A 13045-nucleotide genomic window follows, 5' to 3' on the forward strand; every position below is an offset into this window, starting at 1 on the left:
TAAACTCTACATTTTAGTGGTGGCACTCTCTGAGGTGTGCAGTCCTGGGACTGGCCAGATCTCTGTAGATGGGTACACCTTTTATTGGTCTGGTTGCTCTGATGGCTGTCATAGTCAAGGAGTTGCTGTTGCTGTAGCGGATCAGCTTCTTTCGATGATGTCCAATGTCACTCCTTTCAAAGAGCGTATTAGAAGACTCAGATTACGGCACTCCCTAGGTGCCTTGTCTGTTGTCTCGGTGTATGCTCTGACCACAGTGAGTGATGTCTTGGTGAGGGAGATACTTTATTCACAACTTCACTTCACTTCAACTTCACTTGGTGGTTGATGGGTACCCGCGAGGTGACAATCCTCTGGTCATAGGTGACTTCAATGCAACCACTGGCACTGACAGGGCTGGCTATGAGGTTTATCTCAGTCCCCATGGGTCTGGTGACTGTGGTGAAAGTGGCTCCATGTTCCTTAAATTTGCAGGGGCTGCGAATCACTGGATCCTGGTTACAGAGTCCTGAGCCACATCGTTGGACTTGGTACTCCAATAGTGGTGGTGTGGTGAAAGATTGATCACATCCTCGTGGGCAGGCGCTGGAGGCTCTTGCAAAACTTCAGGGTCTACAGAAGTGCCCAGTTTGTGAATTCTGACCACAGACTTGCTGTTGCTATTCTGAAGATCCAGCTTAGGTCCAGTAGGCTACAACCTACTAGGAAAAAGAGACTGGACTTGGCCAGACTCCAAGATTAGGCTGTTCCTAACGAGTCTGCACAGTTTGTGTGAGGAACTTGCGGATTTGGGTTTGACTGCCAATCCCAATGTGATGTGGGAGACCTTCCGTGACAAGACCCTGAAGGTTGCTGAGGGTTGTGTTGGTATTCCCAAAAGGAGATGCTTCATCTGGCAGGACTCCCTGAATATCAAGAGGAGTCGCAGCGCACGGCATGATGGCAACTCTGGTCTGTACTGGGAACTGAGAAGGACGGCAGCAAGGGCTCTTAGGGCAGATAAGGAGGTGTTTGTTAGAAGAATCTGTGAGCAAGTGGCACACCACCTGTGGTCTAGCGACCCACATCTTGCTTACAGAGGAATCGAAGCCTTACACACATCCGAATCCTTTCCTCAGACAGTCGCAGTCAAGGCGGCTGATGGAATGGTCCTTACAGATGACACTGCAACTGTGACCCACTGTTCAAAGCTGATCCTCCGGCTAGGACGCTGGATATCTTTGGGTCCACGGTTCTTGAGCCTGATCCTCCAATTAGCTGTGAACCACCCAATCTCACTGAGATTGCACAGATGGTGAACCAGCTGAGGGGAGGGTAGGCTGCAGGGATCTGTGGTATCTGGTGTGCACTTCTCCAAGCTAGTGGTAAGGCTGTCCTCCTGGCATTGTAAGTAATCTTTGCTTCCATTTGGGAGTGTGGAAGTAACCCTTGAGGAAGACAGGAATAGTTTGATCAATCAGTCTTTATTCAGGCACCAGGGAGTACATAAGATTCATGCACTGCAAGGCAGAAAAGCAAAGTTCCCCTTTTTTGATCAGCTTTTAATATCTTTTCTCCCTCCCCCTTGCCCTTACTTATCAATAAGCATAATATTGTTTATCTAAGCATTTCATCTTACACTGCGCAAATCGGCTAACCGCTTTCTGTTTCATAACTGACTGGAAAATGGAACTTGTCATCCCAATCTGGAAAGGGAAGGGTGATTGCCTGGATTGCAGCAACTACAGGGGGATAACACTGCTCTCGGTGCCGAGTAAGGTCCATGATAGGGTCATCCTCATAGCATCCGTGATCACTTAATCACCTACCAGCGATTGAAGCAATCTGATTTTACATCAAAGAAGTCTACCATCGACCGCATCCTGTCGCGGAGGGTTCTCATGGAGCGCAAACACAAATATCGGCAAAGTTTCTTTGCAGCCTTTGTCGATTTTCATAATGCATTCAACTCAGTAGATCGAGTTTCCCTGTGTGACATCCTGAGGGTTTGTGGGATCCCCTCAAGGTTGCTGTATATCATGACCAGCCTGTACACTGGTAGCGTGAGTGCTGTGCAGAGTGGAGGAAGAAAGACTCACTGATCTCGACTTTGCTGATGATGCTGTGATCTTTGCAGAGTCAATGGAGGCTCTGATCAGGATGCTCGAGAGACTGAGCGAGGAGTCTGAGTGTCTGGGCTTGCAGGTGTCCTGGATAAAAACTAAGATCCAGGCCTTTAATGACCTCTTGGGCACAGCCATCAGCAGTGTGTCAGCCTGCTGAGAGAATGTTGACCTTGCCGAGAGGTTTACTTACCTTGGCAGCAAGATTCATGTTTCTGGTGACTCTTCCTATGAAGTCAGTAGACAGATTGGGAGAGCATGGGGGGGGGGGGGGGGGGGGTAATGAGGTTGTTGAAAAGGGGTGTGTGGTGCTCCCAATATCTATACAAAAGGATGAAGGTCCAAGTCTTTAGAGTCCTGGTGCTTCCTGTCTTGCTATATGGTTGAGAGACATGGATGTTATCCAGTGACCTGAGACGAAGACTAGACTCCTTGGTTACTGTGTCTCTTCAGAGAATCTTTGGGTACCACTGGTTTGACTTTGTGTCGAATTAGCAGTTGCTCCTGGAGTCCCAAATGAGGCACAATACCTGCATTGTGAGGGAGTGTCAGTAACGGCACTACGGCCATGTGGCGCGATTCCCCAAGTGTGATCCAGCTTGCAGGATCCTCATTGTTGAGGACCTGAGTGGCTGGACCAGGCCAAGGGGAATGCCCATGTAACACCTGGCTGTGGCAGATAGAGGGTAATTTCCGTAGGGTGGGACTGGACCACGTGTCTGTCTGGGGGGTTGCCAACCAGGATCCCGAGCTGTTTCGTCGTGTGGTGGGTGCGGCAACACACTGTACTAGTGCATGCTCCCCAACCTGACCTGACCTTCGTCAGTTGGACAATGAGCCCAACCTTAGTGAGGACATCTGGATTTGTGTGGAAAGCATTAAGGAAAGTGGCTTATAGACCCCCAATGGAGGCAATAATTTAAATGTGCATCTTTTTAGTAATATTAAAAAGGCAAATTTTCAGGGGGAGCTTTAAGATATAATCAGTAACTGTTTTTTTAACACAGTTATGGTAAAGCACCAACAGAGGAGAAAGCCTGTCTAGATCTAGTATTCTGTAATAATCAGGTGTCATTCACATGCACATAGGAGGCAGTCTATGGGCTTAACTAAAGGTAAACTGCCAGGTCAGTGACACAGTTGGAAATTTGTAAAGGGTAAATTTCACACAAACGTTAGAAAGATTTTCTTCACACCATGATCATAGACACATGCAATAAGTTGCCAAGTAGTGTGTTAGACAGTGTAACTTATGGTACCTTTAAAACTAGACTTAATGTTATTTTGGAAGAATTAAGTGGATAGGACCGGTGAGCTTTGTTGGGTTTAATGGCTTGTTCTCATCTAGACTGTTCTAATGTTCTAGAAAATCTGCCTAGTCGCTCTTCTCTTGACCTTCTCTAACACAGGAATATGTTTTTTGTAATATTGAGACAAAAATTGAACATAGTATTCCATGTGACACTTCACTAGTGCGTTATGTAACTCAACCCTAACCTCTCTTGAATCGAACTCCACATATCGGATACATAACCTAATATTTTATTAGCTTTCTTATTCACTTTTGTAGACTGTCTAAATCTACATAGTAATGAGTCAACTAGGATTCCTAGGTCCTTCTCATCAGGTATACGTTCAAGTTTCATACCTCCCATTGTGTATTCAAATCTAGCTATTTTACTTCCTACATGTAATACTTTACATTTACTTACATTAAATTCCATCTACTGCAAATCTGCTGAAGCTTGTATGCTGTTCAAATTCCTCTGTAACAATTTAGCTTATTCTACATTAGCTGCCTTTCCATCAAGTTTGGTATTATCTGCAAATTTAATCCTCTTATTGATTACATTATTGTCTGATATCGTTTATGTATATTAAAAAAAAAACAGCCCCAGCACTGATCCCTGAGGGATACCACTTGTAACATTGCCTAATTCTGAAAAAGTTCCCCTTTGCTTTTTTTGAGCCAATTTCATACCCACCTACAGAATGCACCCTGAATTCTCACTTCTTTAGTTTCAATGTCTATGTTCATGTTAGAATTGATGGACAGCTTATCAACCTAGTGCAACTTCAGGCAAAGACAAAGGTTTGCCACATTTCAACTACGGAAATGCTATTTACTCAAAAAACCGCTCAGGTTGTTTGCTTTATTGAAGGTTTTCAAAGACTCACTTGCAGTTTTGTATGTCCCTGCTGTAAGTCTGCTTATCCATCCTCCCAAGGAAGACAAGCACCAATAGTGCAATAGTAGGTTGTCAATAGTGTTCCAGATATATTCATTGGGTGATACATTCTTGAAATCATCATCTACCTTGCTTTACCATCACTAGCTACCTATCCTTAGATACAAAACTTTTACTTTAGCTTTTGGCTTTATAGCCTGTCAAATTTAAAAATACAGTATAAAAAAATTCAGCTGTAGTCTTCTGTGATCCTATAATTGAAGTAAGCAGGTTTGGAAATGAGATGCATAGATAATAAAAGATAATGAACTATAAAGTGTTAAGTTATGTTTAAAGCCAGATTTATAATTATTAAATAAAGATCTAATTATGTACAGTACATGTAAAGGGTTTTTAATACTTCTTACCTTTATTAACAGATTCATCAGGAGACCCACATTTCAATAGGATTTTTAACTCAAGGCAGATGCCAGAAGGATGTACATATTCCTATTCAAATCAATAAGATGAATTAATTTAAATTACCAGGTATATTTTCAAGAAATGAAAATGGAATATCAGTAGTATTACCTCATTTGCTAAAGTGATAGCACTTATGGCTTTATCTTGATACTTCTCGACGTCCCACTCCAGATACACAGTGGCTAGCATTCTTAAGACTTTTGCCTAATGCAGTGAATAATACATAAATGTATTTAAATTTCAAATTGAGGTCTAATTGCTCACGCTTCATTTTGATTGTTAATTTGGTTAAAAATAATTATGTGATTAATAGAAATACTTTCTTTAAAGTTATTTTAAATGTCAAGGTTAATGATTACTGCCACTGTTTTAAATGAGCATCTCACTAAGACAGCCATGACATGCTATAGATAAATGGGATCACTTACGTATCTACAAATTTGTTTATATTAATCTCAATGATGTTTTGGGGTAGTTCGCAGACCACTATTGCCACTTTACAGCTTGCTGCTTAGCATTTTAAATTTGGAAGTGTGTTATGCCATGAACTACAATCTTTAGACTTAAGGGTATTTTAAGGTAGTGATGGTGCCCAGAAAGAACCAGAAAGTAGCAGTAACACTCATGGACTGTACCAATTACTAGTAAACAGACTACCGGTATTCAGATCTATCAGGCAATCAGAACTGTTAATAAAAAAAACACATGCAGAATCCAGTACAATAAACAAATAATAGCAATTATATTTTACTGTATAAATTATTTTGTTATTTGTTTAAGTAGATGTTTTTCCCCTTATTTTACTAAAATGCTTGCTATTTTATTCATAAAATTTAAGAGAAGGCTTGAAGCATGTTTCTATAAAACATGTGACCACATTCAAGTATTATGTTTTCAATCTTGTGAAATGTGATTCAGGTTGGCCACTGGCAGTGTTTCTCAGGGGAAAAAAAAGAGTAAAACAAATACTTTACAAATTGATATGCACAATATAAAACATTGCTTTCAATCTTTACCTTAACATCACAGCCTAACACAAATGTTTTATCAAACTTTGCAATTTCATAGCTCTGGCTGAAAAAGAAAAACAAAGAGCAACAGTACACCTTTTAAGCTTTTTGTAGCAAAATATGGGTCTGTTCATACAAATTCACTGATAGACGTCAGAAATAAAAACTCTTACTAAAACACAATTTAAAAGGATTTTTACTTGTTTTAGGCTTTATGTACTCCATCTAGCAGCTATAACATCATGTGACCTGAGATATGATGAAAAGAATCAGAATACAAGTACAAGACACCAAAATTATTTTTTATGCATTACCACTTGGCCCTCTCCCTGATGGGATGAGGAATTCCAAATTATGGCACAATCTTAGATTAGAACTATTGCTTCTCAATACTGACAGGAGCCAGCTGATGTGATTGGGCAGGTAGTGAAGATGCCCCCAAGAGCCTCCTACACAAGGTATACCAGCCATGGCCTAATGGGCTAAGACCAAGACACAGATATACTGGAGGGATTCTCTGTCTTCATAGACTTGAAAGCAATTAGGAATTCCTCAGAAGTCTTTGGGGATTGTTGCTAAGGGCAGGGTGGCCTGGTCTGTCCAACTAGAACTGTCCACAATCCTTTCCATGATTTACAGAAGCAAGACAGGCAATATATTGTCAGTTGAGAAGATTAGCTTCAAGTAGCGGAAAACAGATGAAATAACATACAGGAAGAATTCATGACCAACAAGGTTAACAGGAATAAAGGAAATCAAAAACAAATATGTAAAAGAAAAAGAAAAAAAAGTGTAAAACACAGCTAAATTAGTTTGAAAACTAAGATCAATTCAAAAATAGTTCAATTTATTAGAGACAGCAATAATTGTTTTCTGTCCACTTATGTCATACTAGTAAAAAATAGTAACCAACTGGTGATCAAACAAAGAGAAATGCAAAATAAGATTCTCTGGAATATTGTTATTAAAAATAGCATTCAGTCATCTGTCTATATACAGAACTTGTACTTAGGAGTTTTGAGCATGAAGCTGCAGCATCGTATTATAGAAACAAAGTATATATTTTCACTCTGTGATTAGAAAGTGCAATATTTTAAATGTTAGATTTTTAGTTTCACTGAACTATGTACTAGACAGTCCTGTAATGATGACAGCCTTCAAAATATTGTTTTAGGAACAAATGACTGTATACATTTACAAAATGCAGGCTAATACTCTACAAGATGAAAAAAAGTTCATTAAGAAAAGCTGGGAGCAGTAATTAATTTTAGCAAATCAAATGGAGGCAGTACATTTCATTAACACTTATATAAGCATTAATAAAGAATAAAGTACAGTAAATTGTGCAAATTGTATTTTAGTCTATTCAAATACATTTAAGTTGTGTAACAAAATCTAACTTTATAACTTTAAGTATATATACTCTAACTCAGGCCTAGGCACTTTTTGAAACTTAGTACATTCAGTACAAGTACATTTTTTGCAGAACCAAAGATGGCAAATTGTTTCACTAAAATGTAAGCAATGTGTCAGTTTTAAAATACAAGTATAATCATAGTAACTCGGATTCAAATTTCTTTCATGCTACCAGGACACAATAATCGCCTTTTAACATACAATTTCCTTAAATCAGTCATTAATTGAATTACTTTTGAAAGTGTAGTATATTCAGCAAAGACATGTTTTGTTAGATTTTACAAAATGATTAACAGCCAACACTGACAGGTGACAGACTTTCAGTACATATGACAATGTCTGATCTTATCAGCACCTGATTGTATGATACAAGAAAAAATATTTCATTGTATCTTGGGTCGGGACACTATCATATTTTCTCTAAATGTTTACAGTATCAAAACAATTACCCTTAATTGCCTTAATATGCTTTGTGATGTTGTGCTCTGTGAAAAATGCAATATGAAAAAAGTTTGAAAGATTGACTGTCTGCTAAAGCGATGATCGATCGACCGCCAATCTATACACGATTGGTGATGTGTAAATTAGCCAAAAAAACTTCTCAAAAAACTTTTTTCAGAATTTGCTTTCCTAAGTGGTTTGGTAATTTACTTTAGGTATTATGGTGCTGGAGGAACTGCACGTCATTTTATTGCCAGAACTTACTGTAAACAAAGAGGGTACAGTCAGACTTTAGGAGAGAGTAAAGACAAGAACATTGGCTTTTAAATTAAAGAAAGTGGAGTAATAAACTAAGTAATGGGAATCTGAGGAGTCATCCTGTGCAGGGAGAGGAACAGCAGACAATAATGTTGTCCAGCTGAACTTGGAGGTGAAGGAGACCAACATGTTTGGCAGAAATTAACAGAGAAGCTTATTTAAAGATTTAAGAACTTTTAAGTTTTGCCCTTTATTTAAAAAAGACACTTCTTGTCTTAGTCTAAAGAATGAGCAAGAATTGATAAAGAAATATTTTCCTTGGTTATAGACTTGATAAACATGTTACCCTTGTATTTTCTTGATAAACATTTTATGAACATTTTATTACAATTTTGTCTTGTAATTATTACAGGCATTCCATTTTCTTTCATGGCACGTGCATTATAAATTAAATACTGTGTGTGCATTAGGGATGCTCCAATAAGGATTTTTAAGGTCAATACTGGTCACCGATTTTCATGTTACTTGATCTGCCAATTCCTATATCAATTTTTTTTTCTTTATCACTAAACTCCTGCATAACCAGATGCATATAAGCCTTATGTCCTATATTAAAGTATATTTTTATAATTGAACTACAGACCACAGGTGTTAACTGTTCATTTTTTTTTACAAACAAAAGGAAATTCTGTAGGCTTATTGTTCAATGACTATAAAATACTTAAATAAATTAAATTTCCAATACAAACTTTAACTAACAAAATATGTATAAAATATATAAACTGCTAAAAAAAAATTAAAAGAACGCTTTGAAAACACATCAGAGCTCAATGGGAAAATAATCATGCTGGATATCTATACTGATATGTACTGGGTAATGTGTTAGGAACGAAAGGATGCCATATCGTTTGATGGAAATGAAAATGATCAACCTACAGAGGGCTAAATTCAAAGACACCCTGAAAATAAAAGTGAAAAAATGATGCGGCAGGCTAGTCCATTTTGCCGAAATTTCATTGCAGCAACTCATAGTCGTACCCAGTAGTTTGTATGGCCCCCACATGCTTGTATGCATGCCTGACAACATCGGGGGGTGGCATGCTCCAAATTAGACAACGAATGGTGTCCTGGGGGATCTCCTCCCAGATCTAGACCAGGGCATCACTGAGCTCCGGGACAGTCTGAGGTGCAACCTGGCAGAATCAGATGGACCAAAACATAATGTCCCAGAGGTGTTCTACTGGATTTAGTTCCGGTGAATGCGGGGGCCAGTCAATGGTATCAATTCCTTCATCCTCCAGGAATTGCCTGCATACTCTCGTCACATGAGGCCAGGCATTGTCGTGCACCAGGAGGAACCCAGGACCCACTGCACCAGTATAGGGTCTGACAATGGGTCCAAAGATTTCATCTCGATACCTAATGGCAGTCAAGGTGCCATTGTCTAGCCAGTAGAGGTCTGTGCATCCCTCCATGGATATGCCTCCCCAGACTATCACTGACCCACCACTAAATAGCTCATGCCGAATTATGTTACAGGCAGCATAATGTTCTCCATGGGTTCTCCAGACCATTTCATGTCTGTCATATGTGCTCAGGGTGAACCTGCTCTCATCTATGAAAAGCACAGGGCGCCAGTGGTGGACTTGCTAATTCTGGTATTCTGTGGCAAATGCCAATCAAGCTCCACGGTGCTGGGAAGTGAGCACAGAGCCCACTAGAGGACATCAGGCCCTCAGCCACCCTCATGAAGTCTGTTTCTGATTGTTTGGTCAGAGACATTCACACCAGTGGCCTGCTGGAGGACAGTTTGTAGGGCTCTGGCAGTGTTCATCCTGTTCCTCCTTGCCCAAAGGAGCAGATACCGGTCCTGCTGATGGGTTAAGGACCTTCTACGGCCATGTCCAGCTCTCCTAGAGTAACTGCCTGTCTCCTGGAGTCTCCTCCATGCCCTTGAGACTGTGCTGGGAGACACAGCAAACCTTCGGGCAATGGCACATATTGATGTGCCATTCTGGAAAAATTGGACAACCTGTGCAACCTCTGTAGGGTCCAGGTATCACCTCATGCTCATAGCCAAATGTAAAACTAGTGAAAAAACAGAAAAGATTTGGAGGGAAAAATATCAGGGTCGCCACCTGTTAAACCATTCTTGTTTTGGGGGTTGTTTCATTGTTGCCCCTCTAGTGCACCTGTTGTTAATTTCATTAACACCAAGGCAGCTGAAACTGATTAACAACCCCCTCTACTATTTAACTGAACAGATCAATATCCTAGAGGTTTCACTGACTTGATGATATACTCTGATTAAAAAGTGTTCCTTTCATTTTTTGAGCAGTATATTTATCCATAATACATATGGCATAAAAGAAAATAAAATTATTCCATTTTTTCTGTAATGTACCTATCTAAAACAAGGCTTAACTAATAAAAAAAAATTATATATATATTGTAAGAAAGGCGCTATATAGGTACCTGACCCGACACAGACTGACTCACACCAGAGGCACATATAAAAATAAATAAACTTTTATTTTTCTTCACCTGTGGGGCACGTCTTCCCCGTAATCCCCACAGGCACAACACAGTCCCAAGTGTAAATAAAGCACCCAAAACAAAGCAAAGCACACTCTTCTTCCTCCACCACTCCTCCTCTCAACTCTGGCTTCTTGAGTGGTGGTTGGTGGGCCCATTTATAGTCCACCCAGAAGTGCTCCATGTGGTTGATTGCCGAGTTACGGATGCACTTCCAGGTGTGGCGAATATGCTGCCCATATGGGCTCAGGAGTCCCAGCTGCAGCACCCCCTGGTGGTGCCTGCGGGACCCAACAGGGCTGCACCCAACTCCAATTCCCATGGTGCCCTGCGGGAAACCGAGGCACCACTCCAACCCGGGGGGCGGCCATCTAGCGTTCAAGGGGAGAAATTGCACCATCCAGGGGGAGGTATTGCACCATCCAGGGCTGCTCCCCCTGAATATACAGTGAAGGGGCATCCCAGCCTGCCACAATATATATATTCTCACTCAATCGATTAATTGATATTGGCAATTAAACACTGCTTAAATTTAAATATACATGCACTTATAGGTTTTAATCATTATCTGCATACATTTACTATATTTACAGTATAAAATGTATCAGCTAGACATTCTTAAGGTGCAATTTTGAAAAATGGATTACCATTTTAATCATGTAGTATTTGTTTCTTATCCAAACGTATGCTGTATGACACACAGCAACAAATAATAAACACAGTACTGTACAAATCTTTAAAAAAGCCTATTGTTTACTAAGCACCAATTTCTTTATTTTTTTTAATTTTATTAATTTTAATCATTCCGTACAAATAGATCAGTTTTTACATAAAAAATAGGATTGAAAACAGATCGACCCCCACCCCTGAGAAAGAGAACATGGCCAATGGGGTAAACCTTAAAGCTTGTAAACATACCTAAATTGATTAGTTTAATAGGGCAAAAGAGATGAATGGAGAAGAGAAAAAATGCGGAGAGAATTGCTTCCTCTGTGCTTTAAGAGCTTATTCTAAAAATTTTATTGATTAGATCCTGCCAGGTTTTGAAAAAGTTCTGTACAGATCCTCTAACTGAGAATTTGATTTTTTCCAATTTCAAATAGTATAAAACATCAGTTTCCCACTGACTTAAAAGAGGATAATTAGGATTCTTCCAGTTTAGCAAAATAAGTCTACAAGCCAAAAGTGTAGTGAATGCAATCACAGTTTGTTTGTCCTTCTCCACTTTAAACCAATCTGGAAGAAAACCAAATGCATATGGAGGTCGAGTGAATTCTCTGTATTGCTATTTTCCACTCCTTTTCTGATATATTGATTAAGAGATCTTTTTCCTATTGTCCAGTTGGATCTTTGAAAGGGACAGACTGTAAAATAATTTTATATGTTGCAGAGATGGTGTTTAAGTCCTAAGAATTGAGCAGTAATTTTTCCAGCATGGAGGAGGGTGCAAGATGAGGAAAATCGGTCAGGTTCTGTTTAACAAAGTTCCTAATTTGAAGATAGTGAAAGAAATGTGTAGCTGGAAAGTAAAATTTAGAATGTAATTGTTCATAGGATGCAAAGATGTTGTCTATATAAAGATCTCTAAGCAATTTAATCCCAAATCTTTTCCAGATATTAAAAACTGCATATGTTTGCGAGGGTTGAAAGAGGTGGTTCTCTTGCAGGGGTGCCACAGATGAAAGATTCTCCATCTTAAAATGCTTTCTACATTGGTACCATGTCCCGAGTGAGTGAAGCACAATTGGGTTATTAGTATATTGGCGATAACTTGCCTTTATTGGGACACAAAGCAGGGAATATAAAGAAGTACTGCAGGATTTTACTTCTATTGCGGACCAAGCCTATGTATGTTCATCTATTTGTGTCCCGGTTTTTATAGTTTGTATGTTTGCTGCCCAGTAATAAAACTGAAAATGGGGTACAGCCATGCCACCTTCTGCCTGAGGTCTTTCTAGGGTCGCTTTTTGGATACGTGGATGTTTTGAGTTCCAAATAAATGAGGTTATTGTTGAATCTAATTTCTTAAAAAATTATTTATTGATGTATATAGGAATGTTTTGAAATAAAAAAAGAAGCTTAGGAAGAATATTCACCTTAACAATGTTAATTCTTCCGGCTAGAGTGAGATGAAGGGTTGACCATCTATGCAAGTCCTGCTTAATTTTTTCCATACAGACTCCGAAATTTTGTTGATAAAGAGCTTTGTGTTTACTTGTGATATTTACCCCTAGATATTTAAACTGATCTGCGATGATAAAAGGTAGGGTGTCCAATCTAATATTATATGCTTGAGAATTCACTGGAAAGAGTACACTTTGATTCAGATTAATTCTGAGACCAGAGATCTTTTGAAATTCTTTAAGTGCTGTTAAGACTGCAGGCACAGAATTTTGTGGGTCTGATATATACAGTACCATATCATCTGCATATAGAGAAATTTTCTGTTCCAGTCCTTCTCTGATAATCCCCTTTATCTGATTAAAATTTCGACAGTGAACCGCTAGTGGTTCAATGGCGATTGCAAATAGCAGTGGTGACAAGCGGCATCCTTGTCTGGTACCACGTTCTAGTTTAAAGTAGTCTGAACAAATGTTGTTAATACAAACTGAAGCTTCTGGATTGGTATACA

The 13045-nt window shown here is 39.3% G+C and overlaps 1 protein-coding gene across 1 annotated transcript in view; it reads right to left on the reverse strand.

Annotated features, from left to right (window-relative positions):
• The window catches only part of tex11 (testis expressed 11), a 212359-nt gene that overhangs the window by 110589 nt on the left and 88725 nt on the right, over positions 1-13045 (reverse strand). The window contains exons 10-12 of the mRNA XM_051935388.1: positions 5770-5827; positions 4862-4957; positions 4699-4780 (exon numbers count right to left, since the gene is read on the reverse strand). Coding sequence (XP_051791348.1) covers positions 4699-4780; positions 4862-4957; positions 5770-5827 — 236 coding nt within the window. The remainder of the gene's footprint in view (positions 1-4698; positions 4781-4861; positions 4958-5769; positions 5828-13045) is intronic.

This window comes from Erpetoichthys calabaricus, chromosome 12 (genome assembly GCF_900747795.2).
Source record: "Erpetoichthys calabaricus chromosome 12, fErpCal1.3, whole genome shotgun sequence".
In the NCBI taxonomy this organism is placed as follows: Eukaryota; Metazoa; Chordata; class Cladistia; order Polypteriformes; family Polypteridae; genus Erpetoichthys; species Erpetoichthys calabaricus.